A 21,905-nucleotide genomic window follows, 5' to 3' on the forward strand; every position below is an offset into this window, starting at 1 on the left:
ACACACACATATACACACATTTTAAAATTCAGAGATGATTTACTTTGTTCCTGCAAACACAGATCAGCCACGAGACAAAGCTGATATAAACTGAGGTGGCTTGCAGGCAACAATTCAAATTCAAGAAGAATATGCAGTATTTCGTATCCTTAGCCTAAACACTGAATATTTTGTATAAACACATGACTAGTTATCAAGATCACAAACACGAAGTGTAAAAATCTGGCTTTTGATACAGGCTGCTTAGAAGGGCCAATTGCAGAGAAAATCCTTACTGTGTTTGTATTTTATTTGAAAGCACACCAATGATCGGGACGCTGCAACTGTGAACGGTTTCCTTCTAACAAAAGGCACCAGCATCAGCTAACAAGTGTGTACCTGACAGACATACTAGTTGAGTATTAATAGGAGTAATGCCAGTAACTACAGAATGCATTAAAGAAGATACTGCTGTAGGACTCCTCAGCAAATCTAAAGGCAGAATAAGTAGAAGTCTCAGCATACAATCTTAATGCATGCAATGATTTACTGAATTCCATGTAAAAATTTACCTAAACAGAACATAAAGCATTTTGAGTCCATCAGAGAAAAAAAGTAAGCATTCTACTACATGAAAAATGTCTATAAATATTTTTCAAAAATACAGAGTATGATTTCAATAGGTAATTCAAATATAAGGCCAAAAATAGGCTGGTTAATTATCTCTGATTTTCTTATTTGGTTCAAACAAAGCACAGTGGTGTCGAGGTGAGGTTTTCTCTCATCAGAATCAAGTAGCAGAAGAAACTGCTGTTAAATATGACAACATATCATCACTATCTGTGTATGAAATCTAAAAAACACTGCATTATGATTTCTTTAAAGTGGGAACTAAACCTCATCACTGACCTAAAGTCATTCAATTAATCCCAGTCAGTATCTCAGTGAGAAATGTTTTAGCTAATAACCAAGATGTTCACTTTTCTTCCTACTTCAGGAAGCAAGATATATATGGAAACATCTAGAGAATCATCTCCAATGAAATTCATTTGACCTCAAGGAAACTCAGCTTGTTGCCCAGAAGCTGAAAAGCAGAATTCAAAAGTAAATCACAAACTTGTTTTTCTGTACAAGTCTGCATTCAGCATCTGCAAGTCCACTCCAGATAACAGTGCCTTATTTCCAAAAAAGTGTCATCATTATTGTCATTATGGTCAAATTGCTGTACTATTTTTTCTTACATCAGCACAGTTATGTAAAGCAGTATGCTTGGTAGCCATACATGCATGACTTTTTTTTTTTCTCTATTCCACCTGATAGTTTTAATTCTTATTGCAGGTATTTTACAATGGATAGTCTTCTTTCCTATTTGTTGTTATGCAATAGTGCCTATTAGTAATGCCCTACAAATATTCTTGCTTTATTCCGATCATTTTTTTACTATCTTCAGTGTCTAATTTATACAAAAAAAATAAACTGTTTCAAATAAGCAGATCCATACTAAATCAGATTTGTAGTTATGTATGAGTGATGTAACTAAAACTCTGAAGAGAGCATGTAAAATAAGAGGTCTCAAGCTTTTACTGCCTAAATTATTGTTAGCCAAAGATAGTACTCATCTTTTCATTACTGGAAATGGAAAGGTGACAGGACATTTAACAATGAGGTACTTATTTTCACAGACCCTGTTCCTTGAGCAATAAATAGATTCATTAGGGGGGAAAAAAATGGAGAAAGAAAAAAGAGGGGAGAGATAGGAGGGAGAAAGGAGAAAATTAAAAAAAAAAAATAAAAAGAGACAAAAATTTTAAAGAGAAAATTTGAATCCTTTTATACTTCCTGTGTTCACAGTAAATAGTCACAAGGCAAGCACACTTTTTCTTTTTTATAACCTTCATTGGATCAGTAGCATGGCCATATAAGACGCAATAATCACCCCATAAAGTCTGAACAGTTATTACTAGTAGATCTCTCCAACACTCTGCCCACACACAAACACACCTTATCTTTCCTTTCCTAAATAGGCAGTTTGACGGTATTAGATGCTCTGCACAGGAGACAGTTGCATCAAATCCATATTAAGAAATTCAAAGCACTCAGCCAATTGCAGTCTCTTTCCTAAGGCAATTTAGCAAGGTTATACTCTGTTAATAACTTATCCTCAGAAATAATGACATTTGTATTATAAAATTGAGAAAGAGAGGGCACTTTATAGATAAGTGCCATTTATTCAAAATGCTTTCATGTTAGAAACCATTTTATGGGTGCCCTTTAGACACTAGCACATCTCTACATTTCAGCAATTATTCATCATTTACACATCCATAATTTGAGAGTTTTAAACTTGAAATGAATAAGAAGCTCACACCCTGCTTCAAATGGGTGAACCAGTCTTGATAACACCTCATATCTAAGAGATTCTAAATAAATTAAATAATGAGTGGGGAAGCATGAACCTTCCCTAGTCTGACTGTGAACACGGCGTAAAGTAGCAATAGTCTCCCAAATCTAGGATTTAAGACAGAAATCTGTCTCACAGTCACAAAATCCCCTGTTACCATAGTGATGGGGGCTGAACAAATGACTAAAAATACCTGGTCTTATTCACACTGTCTTAGGAATGTGGCCCAAATGACATGTAATACATGATTTTCCATAATAAATTAATTGCATTTACTAGGAGCCAACACCGAGAAGCAGCATACTGTGCAAAAGTACAATGTGTAGTCAGACACTCAAAGAGATCACCTTCATCTCAAAGATGCAGCCTGAACAGAGACATAGCTGGAAGACAGCAATGTATATATATGTCATAAAAATAAATCCCATGTAGGTCATTAACAAAGCAAAGGCACCAATTAAACACGATTTTCTCTCACTAAAGGAAGGATTCCAAAAGCATTTTTTCAAAACGCTGATGTATGGAATTGTAACCTCCAAAGTTCACCATCTGCAAGAACCTCTGTGTTGAGGTGGATGTAAAACTTAAGACACAGAAGTAATATCTGTGTTTAGATCAGCTTTCGTTCACAGCACCTATGTATGTCATTATAAAACAAAAGCATGCTACCATAGAGGAGAAATGGATAATGGCATCTCCCAAATCACACTGTGAGGCTCTCAAAGAGGCTGCCTCCACAAGCCTTACCCAAGAGCTGCTGATCAGCAGTAAGAGCAGAGTATTGCAGGTTCCCCAGCTGACTACCCCAGGAAAGAGAAAAGACAGAAGGAAGATAAGACTAGCTTTATATGAAGGGCTTAATTTTTTAAATATTTTTATTTTTTTCTATTTTTAAAGGGCAATTTTCTCCCTTCTGTTTACAGTACATTATACCTTGACTCATGGCATCTTATTCTATTTACATTCATCTATTCCTTTGTGAATGTTTTTAAAATTTAGTTGGGCTTTGTTGCTTAAGAGTGATGAAAAGCAAGTATCACTGACATTACAAAACAAGGAATAAGGCAAGTGTTTTTCCTGGAGGCACCTGCAAGTGCAGATCCGCTACAAACTTCCTCTTCATTCTCTTACTACATTTCAAGATATTATGGAGCTGTAGCCCTGCGTTGTTAGACAAAACGCAATTCAACAAAATGTACTTTATTTCATGTATAAGGATAAAATGATTCATTTCCAAAAAGAACATGAACTATGCTTTTAAGAACAGTAGCTTCATGACACAATGGAAACAAATGACTCCAAGTCTACACTTGCATTTGAACTTTTTGTACCATTGCAAAGCATTTTTAAATAACAACTTGCCTGGAAAGACCAGCTGAAAGATCCGCTGTACTCCGCTGGCAGGTATAAAATATCCACAGTCTCTAAAATACTCAGGTAGATGATTTCTGTCCATTTTTTGGCCAAACTCCCTCTTTGAAAACATTGCTTCATAAACTAAGAAGAGAAGATCCCATTAGATAAGTAGTTACGATATGCTATTAGGCACCAATTTTTCTAGAAATATTTTCTTTAGGATCAAGTTAATTCATTTGATAAACTAAGTATGGAAACCATAGGCCTGTGTGGAAATCTGATGATTAGGTAGCTTGCTGATGGCTGAATTTTGCAATAAGTGAAACTCACATCATCCTTACCAAGCACCAAAGAGAACAGATAGGTTGAAAGAATTCTCTCCCCATATAAGGATTTCTCAGCAAGGAAAGCTGATGAACCAGTCCCTGCAAGACAAGGCTCGTAGAAAGAGGCTGAGGAAAGTGGATAACTACAGTGGTTCATACTCTTTTTTACGTGGCAAACAAGTTCTAAAATAGTATATTAAACTGTTGCCCCTAAAATAAAATGCAGGTGAAATAACTCCCAGCGTAAGACATTGCCTCTAGTAATGTCATAATGGAGATGCCTGTAGATGCATAATTAGAAAAAAAACAGAGACATGTACATTCAATTATTTTTTTGACAAATTCAATATATTTCAAAATATAGCTTAGTCAAATACACTAACTCAGAGAGATAGGCACTGCGTGGTTAGTTTGTGCTGCTCAGGGAGGATAAAGTATGAATTAAAAATGGAAACCCATAGTCATCTAGACTTTGAGGTCCACAGCTGATCTACCTACCCCACACATTTCTTTCAGAACTGCTGCCAAAAATCTTCATCCCTGAGAGACAGAGGTTATCTGTCTAGCTAAACTTACTATCTACTAATAGACCAATAATTTTCCTGTAAGGGTTAACAGAAATAGATCAAATTACATTATACGCTATGTGTGAGCATCTGTAATGTCTGTTTCTGTCTTCACCAAAGAAGAGCAAATTAATGTCAATTTAGTATTCCAGAAAAACAGCATCTGCCTTTTAAGTCAGACTTTGCACTCTAATTTTTGAAGACCGTAACAACAAAACAACAACAAAAGACAATATACTGAGCTGCAATATCCTGTCATATCTACAAAGATGCTTTGAAGGTATAACGTTAAGACTTCCTGTTAAAGCACTAGTGACAACAACTGAAAAGCATGTCATCAAAATACGAGGAGCAGTACAAATTTTTCAGCTAGCCAACATCACCCAGTGTGTTATGAACTACTCAGCCTGGAAAAACAGATACACTTTTTCAGGAGGCTTTAGACTACATTCTAGGAGTTAATTAGCTTTACTGTTTTTTTTTTTCATAGCATATTAGGGAAAATACTCATTTCTGCATATAGTATTTAAAGTATATACATATATATTTCATATGTGGTGATAGGAATACAAGACCTGATTATGGAATTTTGAAGTAAACACTGAGACTATGTCATCAACATCCAGAAGCTACTTTTTCCAAAGGTATAAAACTTAATGTACGTAGACTCAAAGGACTGAATGAAAATTGGAATCAAAATTTAAACAATTAATACATTTCATGTTCAAATGGTGTAAGAATCAATCAGAATCAACTTTTAGTTGGTACTATATTTTTATTTCTCTGAAATGCTTATTTAGAGTAGAAAAAATAAAGCAGCACATCTAAGTCCAATGTAGAGTGCTATTGTTTTGTTGCATAATTGAAAACTTTAATTTTTGTTTTCTTAGTTTTTCCTATCAGGAAAGCTATTTATTGTATGCTTTCACCTAATCTTGCAGCCATGTCTTCCACTGGAAGAGGAATTTGAAGGACAATAGATTACGTAAAAAGGAAATTTAGATTATATTTTGGCAGTCTGAACTGCTTTTTCTTTTCCTTAATATCTTCCCATATCATCTGGGTAATAAGAATGACACAAATATATTCAAAACTATGCAAAAGTCAGTGAGCAGAGCATCTGCAGTTAAGAAACAGGCAGTTTTGATATTAGTCAACTATTTCCTAGTATTTCAATGTTTTTTGCTTACTTATCATGAGAACCATCAAGAAAAGCAGCCTTCAAGCTATTGACATCTATGCTCCTCTCAGTCATTGCAGTTTACCTGTTGTGCCTATGAGTTTTGTAACATGCAGATTAACTATAACGTGTCCTCGCTATTACACTTGCTTGACTGTACAGGAAAGTCATCAAATAGGATAAACATATCAAGTGTAAAATTAGTTCCATGAATACAATTTTCAATACATAGATTGCTCAAAAAATCTACAAAGGTACCTTCTTTTGAAGTCACTAGAAATCTTGCTTCGCGACACTACACAATGTTGCCCATCACTTAACAGTTAATTAGGGTCTGAGACCACATCACGTTGACACAATAGTGATACTTAATTATTAATTTCTTTACCAAATGACTGAAACAGTCTCTTTATTCAAATTAAATCCTACAGTTCTGAAGTTCTGGAATGATGTTTTAGAAATGCAGCTGTCTGTAAGAGGAAATGAAATCTGCCTTGTACCAAAAACCATTTAAAAATGATTGTGTTGTGAACATGGAATATTACTTAACAAGTGCCAGACTACTAGAATTAAAATTAAGGTAATTTTGTGTTAAATGCAATTACTTACATTTTTTCTTGTCCATCCACTCCTCTAATTCGAAATAATGAAGTGGTGTAGACAGATCCAAAACACCAGCTCGACTTTTAATGCGTGCCATCATGTTACGGTAGCACTTTACAGCTGCTAGTAAGGATGACCCATGACTTGCTGACTGTAATTAAAGATATTTTTCACTTTCATTACTCATTACTAAAAGTGACAAAAAAAAAAAAAAAAAAAAAAAAAACAGATGAGATGGAGTGGAGAGGTGTGCAGCACAAAGGAAGAATCTTAAAGAAAACAAGAATAAATTCCACTGCTGTAAACACTTGGACAGATGTGTGAAAACAATTACTCCACAGAACTAATGCAAAATAGTCCATTCCAGAGCTGACTAGGTAAAACTATTGGATAAAACTTTTTTTGGATAAACACATTTTATTCCAAATTATATAAGTAGGTCAGGAACTGTGTAAAACAGGAAATACTATCTGCAAAGTCTGGAACAAGGTTCTGTATCTCAGCAGAGGAAAAGTGGAACAGCGAACAAGGTGAGAAACTTTATGTTCAACATTTGGTTTTTGATTTAAAGTATGTCATCGGAGGAAAAATACATATTTGTCTCCTGCAGCCCAGAAGTAGATATTAAGACATGTAGTTTTACCTCATTCTTAATTTTATCAGCAGCAAAAACTGCTTCTCCTCTTGTATATAAAGTGAAGGAACATTTTTAAAGGTTGATGATTACCAAATAATATGACCTGATTTTTACAATCTATTTTAGGATTCTGGAAAACTAATAAAATAGATAGTGTAATGAATGACTCAGTTCCTACTTGACCCACTTACTTCAATGAGATACATATTTTCTTATGGCATGCTTCTGAGACAAGAGGCTTAGATATCACTGGAAAAATGATATCTTAACTGAAGTTGTTCAGCCTCCACAAGCATCCAACCTGCAATATGCATAAGCTCTTCTAACTTGATATGAATTCTGAGATTGAAATCAGAAGCGCGTATGGTGGCATTGGTGTTATATCATTTCTCAGGAAATGACATTTCATTTAGCAATACTTGCTGAAAAACAAAAACAGTAACTACACTGTAGAGTCCATGTTTTTTGTTCAGTAGTTCAAGCATAAAACAGAGGAAGAAGAGTGCAATAACAGTCTGCTATCCATATCTTGTTTACCTAAAAAACCGCAAGTCCTTTAATTAACAATACAATACACATATATAACAACAGTATTTAAAGGCAAAAGAATCATAGGTCACAGAGGCTATTCTCTTCTAAAAATAATGGAGAGAATTCTTACAATCAAGTGATAGAAACAGGTTCCAGCAGAGAACTCACTATCAATGAATTACCTCTGACCTTGAAGGCGCAGAAGAGCAATGGCAGACAAATGGCTAGCTGAGCAAAAGTTTTTTTTTCATTGCCAAATAGTAATAATTCTTACACAACTAGAATTTAAGCAGTACATGGATTAAACAATCAAAACATTACCTTTATCTTTACTCTCTTGTACGCCCTACGTACAAGCCACCCTCTCACATATCTTTGAATGCAAATGACTGCTTTAAGTTCTTCTCTATTCCTAGGATGCTTTTTACTATCACAAACAGCTTCAAAGATTTCTGGGTGAGTTACGTTCTTCTTAAGCTTCTTCTGTGTTTGAAGGGAAAGGCATTTATCACTAGAAATTGAAGTACAGAAAATTTGTTTTTCAGTTTGGTAGAAAAATGTTTGAAATATGAATCAAAATTCTAGTACACAAATTTCAGGTTGTACTTAAAATAATTATAAAATCACATACAAACCTTTCACTTACATGAATATATTGAAAAGACTGAAATGAAACTTATGGTAATTTACCATTTACAATTACAGAATAACCATCCAAATCTATTTGACAAATATTTTTTTACAGATGCATAGTTGAGATGAATTCTCATGTTTTTGTAAACGATACGGATTAAGTTACTACTTTAAACATTTTTAATATTTTCAATTCCTATTCAATTACACAGCTTTTTCCATCCATCCCAGGAGTATGCAAAAAACGTATCTAATGTAAAAACCACTTCTCTGAAGTAATGACTTTGAGTCAGGCTAAAAAAATAAATTTTTATATACATATATAAATTTCATATATATATATATTTCATATATATATATATATATATTTCTTATAAAGGATATAATACCTCCAGTAGATAGACCCTCTGACACCCTTAAGTATCCCTTCTATCTAAATGCTAACTTTCATAGCTTTTATTAATGCGTCGGGAAATTAGTCAGGAAATTTTCCATTAAATTTTAAAAAAAAAAAAAAAAAAAAAAAAAAACCAAACATTTTACAAGTACATAGAAATGTATTAAAGTCAATCCTTTTCGTAAGTACATACAAAGAAAGGCTGTATTGGAGTTTTTCCTTTCAAAATAAGATAGCAAAAACACCAGACCCAAGGACATACTCAATAACGTGACCTGTATACATTTCTGTCACAGAGAAATTAATAAAAAAAAATCACATTTAAACCCAAAAATATATCAATTTTGTCTTAATTAAAAACAAACAGACCAAAAAAAAGAAAAAAAACCAAGAAATTAACTCTCTAAAGTGGCTAATCAAAGCACTAGATTTTGCATTTGAAGCTGTGTAAACTGGCAGAAATGTAAACTGAAATATAGCTGAGTATTTTCTCACATCTAACACATTCAGAGATTTCTTTTTTTCTTAAGGGAATAGTCATTTCTATAGTTAAGGTCATAAGTAACCATATATTGTAAAGTCAGCTGCAGTTTTACTTAATATGCCCAGATTATGCCAAGACTAAACCAATCTGCTCAAAATATAATTTGTCAGGAAAATGTTTTTTGGTGCCTGGCCTTAATTAAGCAAGGTGTTAATCAGACCAAAATGCTTGAGATACAGAGATCTGAGTGCTACTCAGAATCTTACGATTTTACTTCCTTAGCTGGATTTTCATTTTATTGTTACAGAAATAGGTTAGATGATGAATTCCAAACTAGGTATTTTCTGGTGTTCTGCAGCACTTTCTCCTTCTAGCCAAAAGCCAGCAAGACTTTTAATCAGACCATCTTTTTATAATTAAAAAGTATCATTTGCACTTATTCATCATTTCAATTTGTGCCACGAAGAAAAATCTGTCCCATAAATCTTGATCTCTCCACTGGTTAAAAAAACTTCCAGGTATTTCATATAACTTCCCAGTGTGGGACCACAGTCTCACTGCTCACATTCTGATACACCCACCGTATCTTCTCAGAGTGAACCAAAAATTCATCTATCAGCTTAACTGAGCTCTATACCAACAATATTATTATTTCCCAGAAATTATAACAGAGTGCAACATTTCTATTTGCTTGCAAGGTTTCTGAGAAATTGCAGTTTCTTGAGTTGCGCAGGGGATACCATGAGTGGAGTCATTTCCATGGCCATTTCTAGACAACTCTAGCCAGTTTGCAGGTAATGCTTATTTACTGTGTCAAAGGACATATCGAAGGACAACACTACTGAACAGATCAGTCCACTGCCTTCAAAGGTCAGGGACATCATGTTGGATGCACAAGAAGGGAAGTACCTGATTTATTAGATACACACACATAAAGAGTGCACATAATACTTTTATTGTGGGGTTTTTTTGCTTGGGTTTTTTTGTTTGTTTGGTTTTGTTTTCAAATTTTGAGAAAAAGGTTATCAGAAATGATTATCTACATGAGAGGGCAGGACCCATTCTGTTAACTTACAGGAAGAAAAATTTGAGAACTTTTCTTGACACTGCCATCATATTCGTATTTCAGATACAGTTTGATTTTTTAAGAAAGCCCTCAAATCACTACGGAAGTTGGCAAGGAGAAGTAGGTTATCTGTGGAAGATAGAGCACTCAATGTAAGGAAAGAAAGTCTTTCTAACACCACCAAATATGAAATTAACTCTTTTTTTTGAAAATGTATTTCAGAACAATTCTGAGTCTGCAACTGCTTGGTCTTTTAAAAATCGTAATAACAAAAAAATATGGAAGATATGAACAAGTGCTTGTTTGAAATTCCAAGCGTACATTCAAGTTCTCACTTAGGTACAGCAGCTGCCTGCACTACAAATGTATTTGTAAAATCAAATTCATTCTGCAGAACTGATGGCAATGCATTGACTGGATCTTTCTACTGAATTATGCATATGGCAATTTTTCTATCATCTCACAATTTAATTTCATGCAATTTACATATGCTGATTAATAGTGCAATGTAAAGATGTATTTAATGTAATCTGCCACTGGTGTATAAATTACATCTTGTATTGGTACTTTGTACTTTTCTTAAAGATTAACTTCAGTTAATGTTATATAGCATTTACACTGTCCTTTCACTTTTATGTATAACAAAAGACATGTACTAAACTACCACTTGCTTAATACAATTTCTATCAGTTACGCTACTTCTAAATGAGCTTTTTTATCACCAAATTTGTTGCTTTACTGGAAGAAAATAGCTAGACGTGGAAAAAAAAGTGTTTTTATTTAAGGAGTGTTTAGAACATTCTAGGCCAGAACAAATACCAGGCATGATGTTTGAAGAGCAATTTTTATCAAGCCATCAGTTTCTCTACATTAATATATATTTCCATCACTTATAAATTGCAGTTTAGATATTGCTACTAATTAGTTTTGGCTGATACTGGAGTATTTTTTATGCCCCACTTATAAAAGCTGTTTGCCCATCTGTTAATAGGTTGGAAGTGATTAAAGGACACTTATTTTGGCTGTTGCAAAGGCCAAATCATTTTAAAGCTGCAAATATGTGACAAAATCAGCTAAAGATTTGCCAAGTTCAGGACCTGATTTTCCTAAAGGTTTGTGGTGTCTGCTTTCTCCCTCTTCTGCTTGAAGTATCCGAGTGCTCAGTACACAAATATGAAATTTCAGCATAGTAATTAATGATAGGCCACACCTGTTAACTGTCTGAATACCTATACCTTCTCTTTTTGCCTATTGTTTCATCAATGCGAATAAAAGAGCAGAAAAATGAGACATAGGTGAATTCAGGTAATATCAGAGCAAAGACAAGACGAAAGAAGTAAAGAATTGCATGAAAACTGCAGTCACATAGAGTGAGCTGGCAATCAACAGCAAACAAAAATCTCTAATAACAGGAGAGTTGTGCGTGCCATTTTTATGAGATAATTGAAGCCTTCCATCTCACCTTCGGAAGAGTGTTTCAGTCACATATTTTTCTGAATTATATGAATAAGACTCATGCAAGGATCTGGAATAACTCCTGTATAATATTTACATCCTATGGCCTAAATGAAGGCAAATTTCACATACTAAACTATATCCTGTTCTTTTTCCACATAATTTCATGTTTTAAAATATCAGGGTAGAACTCCAGCTGACCCTTATTCCAGGAGAAAAGTAACAACGGAGTTGTGGAAAGAGTTTTCAAGCAGATATTGTAACACTGGCTGCTCTGAAATTCCCTGAATAACTTACTCTAAGAATTTCAAAGGTAGTATCAAAGGGAAAAGACCAGTTACTAATTCTAGACTTACTTGCTTCATCTGCAAAATTAATTTTATAAACGAGCAACATGAAGTGCTATCGACGTACATTAAAGGCATACCACCTTCATTGTATTTCTCTAATGGAAAATCTGTCAAGTGCATTCTTTAATGATTATATGACTTAAAAATTCAACAAATGAAAGGATTATCACTGAAATCATATTAATCGGCAGAGGATTAACAGCCTACTGTTGAAAGACTTCATGAACTGCAATAGGAGATGATTTGAAATTAAAAATGCGAAGAGCTCCACACATAAATATTGCAGAACTGTAGATATTGAAGCAGAAAAAGCAAAAAAGGATTGAAACAAAGGCTACTGATGTGAATAAAATCTTTCAGCATCAAAACGAAAACAAAACTGTAAGAAACATGCTATACTCTTTAACACCCTTACCATTTGCGTACAGTTTACTCTTTTCCTTTCTAAGTTTGTGAAGCCAATTGTCCTCTCATTCTCACTTGTAATTCCAAACACATTTAGACACATTATATGAAATGTTTTTCAAGAATGAAACACGTTGCTATTAACCATTCTGAATCCAACAAAAGACTGAGAATCAAGTCTTGATTTCCTCCTGGTACGGTTTTCATTAATGGTCAGAAAGATTTTACAAAAACTTTTAACTGTGCACAGCACAGCATCAAAAATTTGAGCACACAGATATATTGTTCTACTTTTCTTGTCTGTAGAAACATAATGAAATTATGGCCAGGCATTTCCTGTTACTTCATGGCCAGAGTTAATCTCATCAAATCTAATACAACAGCTATCCATATTCATGAAAATACTTAAGGATATGTTTGATTTTAGCTTTAGTGCATATTTTAGGATATGCCTGAAGTTAGGCACATACTTAAAATGCCATGCTGAATTGGAATGTAGGCAATTGTATGCTTACCTGAGCTGAAGTTAAAAATTAAGCATATGCTTAAGTGTTTTGCTGAATACAGATGGAACGCTGAACGGGAGCCCAGTGATTACTCACAAGTGTCAGTATGTTCCTAATCCAGAAATTATCGCTACACAAATAAAATCGGAAGATATGCATATACATAATCAATGTATGGCTGACTAGAATTTTGATGACCAACTAATTACAATTCTTGCAGACATAAATAGGAAAGATGATGAAACACTGCTTAAATTCAAAGACATATCTCAAATTACTCACTCAGGATGTTCACAGAAGACAAAATATGACAGTAAAACAACATGGATGCATAAAGAGAAGCTGTAATGACAGACACAACAGCTTTAACTTTCAGCTGAAGACAGTTTTCAACATTAGTGAGCTTAATTAAGCTGATCTTATAGCTTGGTACCAGAATTTGCCCAGTATTCTGAGGACACGGTGATATTAAAAAAAAAAAAAAAAGATCTGGTTCATCAGACCATGTGAACCATACCCAGAATCGTCATGCTGTTGTTTTGCAACTTAATGACATTGCAAATCTATAGATTCTATTGGAAATATTATGAATGCATGACTAAGACCCATTCATGCTTTCTAATTCCTTTGTCAGTTTAAATACAAATTTCAATAAGAAAAAACATTGGAAAATACAATTGAAAACAAGTCAGTTTCATCTGCCATTTTAACAAAAGATTAATAGGAAAAAAAGCACCTCCATTTTTTCTTTTCTATTTTACCACCTGATGCAGCACATTTCTTTTTGTTGGTTCGGAAGTCTATCTGGAAAGACAGAAAAGACAAAAGATCTAGTGAATTAGGTACTCCCTGTTTATCTACTTTTGGTTCTAATTCTAGCATTGTCTTATTTAATCAATACAAAAACACACAAATACAAAATGTTTTTCCTCATAGAACCACTTGTGTAGATGAGTTTGATTAGTATTTGCTGTGCTATATTTCTGCTCTGGCTAACTCCTAGAAAGGATATGTCCTCTGATAAAAGTAAAACAAAAAACAAAAAAAAAACAGCATATAATGGAATAACCTAACTATAACCCATCTCAGTTGCCCTTCTCTAGTATGAAATACGGCTTTTTTCGTATACATTTTCAGGCTGTATTTATTGATGATGAATATCACACACTGTTTTTACAACCCATTGATTCAGTATCATGAGATCTAACTACAAGGTAACTGAGCTGCAACAAAATCTTGAAAGCAGGGGAAAGGCTGATAAAAAAATAATGATCTCTGCCAATCTCACACTTTACCTTTCAGATGCCTTTTCTTTTTAGGACATTCTGATTGGCATGCAATATTAAGATATGCATGCAATAGGGATATAGTAAGAACTATGTCCTGATCAGCAGCCGGCTACATGAATGTTTTTTTTATGTTCTTAGCATATTCCAGCTAGATTATCAGTACTACAGATGATATCAGGAATTCCCCTGTCAGTTAAGGACAGGGGATTTGCACCTATCCAACTCACAGACAAGTCCTATTGATTCCGTGCTGCCTTCCCACACTCTATTGGCTACATCACGGTCCCTAGTCTCGTTTACTGAAACTAGAGTCTCACATGTAACTGTATACTAGCCTTGCCTATTATCTACCATCTTAGGCCCTACACTGCTCCACTCGTGTTATCTCAGACCAGTCCACAGTCATGCTATTCTCCCAGCTCATGGGATAACACTTTCTCTGATTCTTCTTCTGCCCTGATCTGCTTGGCTTCTGTCATTAATTTTCACTACCTCCTGAATGCAGCCTCTGTCCACAGGGCCATCTGTCTCAAGACACACAGATATGAACAAGTTTCCTGTCCACCCCTAAACTGTTTTTCTTCCAATGGACAAAGTCCTACTATATTTTAGAGTCCATTTAGTGATGAGTCAATTTGAGAAAACTAATCATAATAATTCTAAATTCTGAACTGTGTTGATGCCAAATTTAGAGCAAATCAGGTGTTCGCTTTTAGAGTACTTCCCTGCACAAAACATTTTCATTAATTTTCCAGTCACCAGAAAGTTCTGATAAGCAACTAACAAAATATGATTTCGTTCAAAAAACCTTAGTAGTACGTGCTAAATTAATGCTGGCAATGCGTTAATTATATCTTTTTTCAAGAATGATATTTAGCAAATCTACACACGGTGCCTAAATAGGAGACACCAACTACCATTTTTTAATCAAAGACGGCCAGTTTTAAGTTTTCAAAGCAATGCACAGACTTGTATTGCAGATTTCGACCACTGAGGTATAGGTTACCCAAATGCTAGAAAAAAACTTTTTATTGTTTTTAAACTAAGTTACTACATTTAAAGTAAATGCTATTGTAGAAAGAGGGCCTGGCTCTGTACACCCTTTAATTTTTTTGGATTATCATTCATCAATTAAATGTTATCTCCAGGGAGAATTAAAATGAATGCTCATTACCAGGAATAGCCTTATTTAATTCCTGATTTTTATAGTTACGTGGTTCTTTGGTCATTTATTTAAGAAGTTGTCTGTTACTACTGAGCAGCTGTGGTGAATTCAATTGGTTTTCATACTATTTTACCATATTTTGGTTTTCACATCTGTTTTTGATCTAAGAATCTGAGTCCTAAAATGATTCCTTCCAGATCTAGAGTGGTTAATACCCATCATCTTATCAGACCATTCATTCATTTGGAAACCTTGCCCAGCATATGAAGTGTATGATGGCAGGTAGCCTACTTTTTACTTCATGTTGTGTAATATCAAGACAGTGTCTAATAAAGCCTCCATCAATGATTTAATAGGAAGATGAAACTAAACTTCTTGTGCAATTAAGATGTGAGTTGATAACTTTATACAGTCTGAGTGTTAATATCAGCTTAGGAGAAAATAGGAGAAAAAAAGTGGACATAGAAGTGAGATACACTTACAATCTGCATAAGACCTCAAGAGCCATTCTCCAAAAATGTATTTCTGGGCAAATGTACAACAATGAAGTGATTTTGCACATTTCTGAGTATAAATGTTTAATTCAGTGTAAAATATATACCTGATGACTTTCTAAGTTGCTTCAAGTATGCCTTACTAATGAAGATGAGATTTACCTAATGCTACAAGACCTCATCCGAGCTATTCTTGCGTTCTCCATCTGTGCTTATTGGTATGTAATGCTGACAAAGGAAATTAACACACTACTGAATACATTATAAGGATTTGCCAGGACCAGATCTCCAAATACATTTGATATAAAAAAATCAAGTATCAAACATATATAAACATTGCTTATTTCAAAAATGGACAGTTTAAAAGATAACCTTTGATCTGCAGTCTGCTACTACAGTCTGTATATACTACTATAGTCTGCTACTATAGTTCTGCTATAAAACCTAATGAAGCAGGGAGAAAACTGTTTTTCACCTTACTTTCTTAAGTATTCTTTTTAAAGTATGATATATCTTACATTACTTTCTTAAAGTAAGTTTGCCACTTAGTTTGAAGTACGTGCCCTTTTAACTGTAAGGAAAATCATGTCATCAATCCCTGAGAAGTAGATGAGAAATATACACAGAGGTTTTCTTCGCAATCTGCACTTGCCACGATATTTGATACACTGCTACAACAAAGGAATCAAATGGCTTTATCTTCTCATAATCTTCCATACAAGCCAGTGCAGTGAAACATGTGTTTGAATCAGAGGGAGCTGTTCTCACTTCACATTACGATGAGCCACTTGCCAGTTGAGTTCAGCCTCCTATCTCCCAATTGCAGAAGGAATTTAATTGGCTATTGCAGCAATCTGTATTCTCATAAGGTTGCTGAGAGAAGGAGAAAAAAAAAAAAAAAAAAAAAAAAAAAAAAAAAAAAAAAAAAAAAAAAGGGAAAACCTGTTTCATTTGAAGACTGCAAATCATGTTTTTCTTCTACAGTCCTCTGTTTGTGCTGGTCCACCTACTCAGCATGCAGACATCCTTCAAGCAACCATTACTCTAGATTCCTCAGTTCTTCCTGGGGCCATCCAAAAGTTCACAGTTCCTTTCCTTTACTTCCCAAACTAACTTTGAAGTCTCCAATACATGACTGTTGTGGTTTAACACAGCAAGAGACTAAGCACCACATGATCTTGTACTCTCCCCTCTCCCAGTGGGAGAGGGGAGAGAATTTAAAAAAATAATAGAACTTGCGTGTTGAGATAAAACTATTTACTAAGATAAAGATATAACTGTTATGAATATATATATTTATATGAATGTACATAACAAGGAATGCACAAGCAATTGCTCACCACACGCAGACTGATGCCTAGCTAGCCCCAGTGAGTAAACAGATCAAGATGAACTCCCACTCCCTTCAGAACTCCTTCTGCATGTCGTCGTATGGTATGGAATAAACCTCAGTCCAGTTTAAATCAGATGTCCTGATACTGTGCCCTCCAGTCTCCTTGGGCCCTCTGCTGAGAACGGCCTAGACTCTATACAACACAGTTTAGCATCAACTATAAACATCAGTTTGTTTATATCAATTACTTTTCTCCTAACAAACCATAACTTAATAATCATACCAGATACTCTAAAGAAAAGAATTCCACCCCAGCTAAAACTAAGACAGTGGCCCAGCAGCTTGTGCATGCTTTCATCTGAGGCTGCCTCCCTACTATGAATTCGAAGTTTTATTCCGCCTGAGACAAGTGTGGCCTGCAATGAAGACCTTGCTTCCACTTCACAAGCCACCTGTTATCTTCTTCACCAACCTGCCAACTTCTCTGTTGCTTCCCGGTCCTGCTGCTCCGCAGCCCACTGTGCCATCTGCACAGCAGGAATTCAGAGATAAACTTACCAAGTGTTAGAAGTCTCAGCTTTGTCTCAGAGATGATGCGGTTTTGTGAGAAGAATAATTATTCTGGAATAAAAGTAACTTTCATTTAAGAATAACGTCTGCATGGAAACTGACTCCAGAACTGGAGTAGAAAACTTATTTATTTGACTCTAGTTCTGGCTTGTCTGCTTCCTCTTTTAAATGGAGAACATGAACTACTTCTGAATAGTAACAGGTTTTTTTTAGTAGAACAGGCTAGATATAGACATAATCATTTCATTAAACTGAAAAAAATATGAAAAGCAATTTAAACATCAGTAACATTTCTAGTATTTTGTAAGTGAGGAGAAGCTGAAATGCAGCATTCTAAAATTTGTGGTTCTGATGACTGAAAAGCCTTTTAAGTCTTCTGTGCCATCATAATAATAAATTAAAAAAACAAAAACATTAGAAATGAAAATGTAGATCACATCACAGCATCCAAGAATATGTTGAAAGGAGCTGTGGAGTTGTATGAAGCACTGGAAGAGGTGACTATGTTGCAACCAGAGAAAAGATCTACCTTGTTCATCATAGCCAGTATTAGGTACCATGCCATAGAAACTCAAGACCTTAGTCTTGGTTTCAGGGCCCCCCTGATGATGAACACTGATATAGGGTAATCATTAGCCCAGATAGTTACCAATTGCAGTAAAAAAAAAATCAAGAGGCAATAGAGAAATACAGACAGGTGAAGTAACATGAGGAAATAATGAATTGATTTTGTTTGCCATGATACAGAACTGTCACAGTACTTAATAGTTGTAATTATTGAACAGACAGTATGGTGAAGGTTAATCTTAAGAATGAAGAGAAAGTGCATTAAAGATCGTGTTTTGGACTATCTACAAAAAGTTTCTGGCAAGCCTACCAGGTAGCCCCAGAAAAAGCACCTACAGTAGCATGCTGGAACCTTGCATCATTCATCAGTAAGAAGAATAGAAGCTGATCACTCTATTTTAAATCAGAGATCATAGAGTGGAAAAGGATGTTTCACATTTTGTTCAATTCAGATTATTATGATATCCTGTTTAAACTGGTGAATTTGAACTATGGAACCACTCTGCATGATAAGCACTAGAACTCTTTATCAGCCTTGAATCATAATTCAAGCTAATTCACAGCTAGCTTTGAAAGAGCTTCAGATTTAAATAACTGTGTCTTATTTTAGGTCGAGTGCAAAACTGTAGTAAAGTGAAAATCACAAGCAAACCAAGCTATCTCAGTACTTAAAACATAACCATTATATCCCCTTCCCAAAGAAAAGAAATCAATAACTAAAAAACAGATTCTGGTGTGGTAATACCTTATCTACAGCCCTTTCTTTCTCATACACCTTTTTGAAAAAGATTTTATTAAGCATATCTTTAAGTTTAATGTACTACTCTTTCTGGTTTTATTTATCAGAGAATACATAAAAGCCACTTTAAAGAAACAATGAATGCTTGTATACAGACAAGCAGAGCTTCAGGCACTTTCTGAGCACTGTCACCGTTTTACCCAGATTCATAAGACATAGCAATCTATGTTGCCTCTTCTCATTAAATAAAATACAGTCAGACACGCAAATATTCTGAAACATCTTCATTCCTGTGAAATGTTGAGTAACAAATATGTCTGCGCATGACATGCTTTCTAGTCTTTCTTCCTCAGTTCTTGTCCATATTTTAATAGCTTTTCTTTTCGCTAGATTAGGTACTATAGTTGATTTCATCACATATAAACGCCATGAAGCATGGAAGGAAACTTCGTAAATCACCTACCAGGAGTACAGCTGTTGTAAACAGAAAACTGACTTGAAGTTAAAAATAATTGAAAGGATGTTGTTCAGAATCAGCTATAAGAACAACCTAACTGCATTGGCAATGAAGGCCTATCATCAGTGCCTCTGTGGAAGAGGCATCCTAGCTATGTTATCTACACAGAGAAAGAGTATCATCATGTCTTTGGATTATGAGTCCACTGCAGGCTCACTCATGACATCAGAACATTTCAAGATTTTGTAGCTTAGTTTTGTTCAGTTGTAAAACAAAATCAAGAATCTAGTGCAGTGGCTAAGGATTCACTTAGGTTGTCACAAAGTCACATACAACAGAATGCCCTGAATGAATCAGCACAGTAATTTTCAACTTCAGCCTACCCAAATAAACTCTTTGCAAGTTTGATTTCAAGAGTGAGTAAGCATTTCTGTTTTTCTCATTTTCTCCCCACTGCAGACATTTTAGGCCTTGAGAAATTCTTCTTGACAAAAATACCATTGAAACTCATTTCTGGAGGAAAACACTCCAGCTGGAGAGTTTCAGGGTTTGCCTGAAGGCAGGTTATGCTTATCAGTCATTTGCCCCCTGTAGAAGAAATGTTGGCTCATTCTTATTGGAATAAGAATATTTTCAGTAAGTTCTACATGATAGTCAACCTTGTTTCCTCCTAATGCAATTGTTTTCAGCATAGCTAAACTGACCTGAACATAATTTTAAGTCATTGTATTTGTTGGAACTCTCGTTAGCCTCTTAAGGCTGAACTACAATGTTGATAACTACATATAACAGGTGAACTTTCATTTAGCTTTTAGGCACCATCAATATAAGCTTGTACCTGAGACTAAATATCCTTAAGCATGCCATTAATTTTGACATTAGACTTCAGAATACTGTATTTTCATTGAATTACCTCTAGAGACATGCTGCCACTTTCTGTCCCTGGAATCTTGTATCATTCTCACTGTTCAGTGCCGCTTACCAAAATATCTAATGAAATATTACCAAAATAGTCCTCCCAAAGCATATTACATTCAATAATTCTATTCAATATTGAAAACTAATTTCTAAACTCTGTGTCTTTATGGATCAATATCATCTAAGACATCTTTAGACTACCATACTTTCCAGTGAAGTTTTCAAACCAGAAGCAACAATACGAAGGACCATTTTGCAGCTAAATTCCAAAAACCCACTTGTAAAACACAGTTTAAGACAGAGAATGAGGAATCCCCAAAATACAAACATGAGATGTTTAATATGCTTAGAAATCCATGCTATCATGTGTGGAGTTAAGTTGTCCATCAGTATGGTCACTCAGCATTCATGCACTGACTGCATTAAGTGCAGAGAAATGGCTGCTAGAATAATCAGTGCAATGAAGAGTGTCTCAGATGAGAGGAAACAAGAAGTATTTTGACTTTTTTCATTCCAGAGAGATAAAGTCTGACAAGGGACACAATTGATTCAGGCAGGAGTGGGCGTGACAAGTCAAGAAGGGAGATGAACTGTAACACTAAATGACAATGTTGGCATGATACAAAGTCAGTACGAACTAGCCATCCCTAAATTTAGGGTGAAAGCTGATTAAGGTTTCTAAGCACCAAAGGAGACTAGAGCTGTTTTCCCATGGAAGTACTAAGTGTTTAAAGAAAGTAATAATAACTAGGTGAAAAACAGTGTTTAACATCTTGTGTATCTAAATGCTACAGTTGCCTTCAGCAGGAAAGTCCTGGATTTATCAGATAAAAATGTATCTGTTCAAAGTCACTCTCTTTTCATGAATTAACTGAGTCTAAGGGCAGTTCACAAATAGGATTGAATTACAGTAAAGAAATAAAAGTTTGTGTTCATACAAAGCCTATTTCACAGTGCTTTCCAAAGAATACAGAGAACAATTATCCAACCTCATTTATCTGAGGATGAATCATTTAAAAGCAGCTATAATTATATGATGCTTTTAGGAATAACATCTCCCAGATCAAGAGGTGATAGAATTTCAACTGCCACTACCCAGAATCCTGTCTGACTTAATTCTAATCATCAAACCTCCTCTCATCTCCTATATTCTCTTTGTTCACAAATAGAGTTTCCTTTCTGAGAACAAAAGAAACATTTAAAGAAAAAGGAAACCTTCCATTCGTGTTTCTTGCCAGCCTTTCAGACCTCACATGGGTTTTCCAGCAGCCTAAAATATATTTACAACCCAAGCCATTCTACGATTATATGACCTATTGACTTCTAAGGTGAAAGAGAAAAAATTGAGTATGAAATTTATAGTACAACAGCTGCACGCTACCTTACAGTACATTCAACATTTAATTTTTGTCACTCAGAACATACAATGACTGCACATCACCATACGTTAAAAAAACCTAAATACACATTTATTTATTTATGGACATTACCATTTGTA

General features: G+C 34.8%; 1 protein-coding gene across 1 annotated transcript in view; it reads right to left on the minus strand.

Annotated features, from left to right (window-relative positions):
• Positions 1–21,905, minus strand: part of IQCM (IQ motif containing M) — a 111,281-nt gene that overhangs the window by 50,689 nt on the left and 38,687 nt on the right. Inside the window, 4 exon segments of the mRNA XM_042870529.1 lie at positions 3,743–3,877; positions 6,418–6,562; positions 7,901–8,090; positions 13,612–13,679. Of these exon segments, the coding sequence (XP_042726463.1) occupies positions 3,743–3,877; positions 6,418–6,562; positions 7,901–8,090; positions 13,612–13,679 (538 nt within the window).

This window comes from Lagopus leucura, unplaced genomic scaffold (genome assembly GCF_019238085.1).
Source record: "Lagopus leucura isolate 7727_CA_CO unplaced genomic scaffold, USGS_WTPT01 Super-Scaffold_100004, whole genome shotgun sequence".
NCBI classification, from domain to species: domain Eukaryota; kingdom Metazoa; phylum Chordata; class Aves; order Galliformes; family Phasianidae; genus Lagopus; species Lagopus leucura.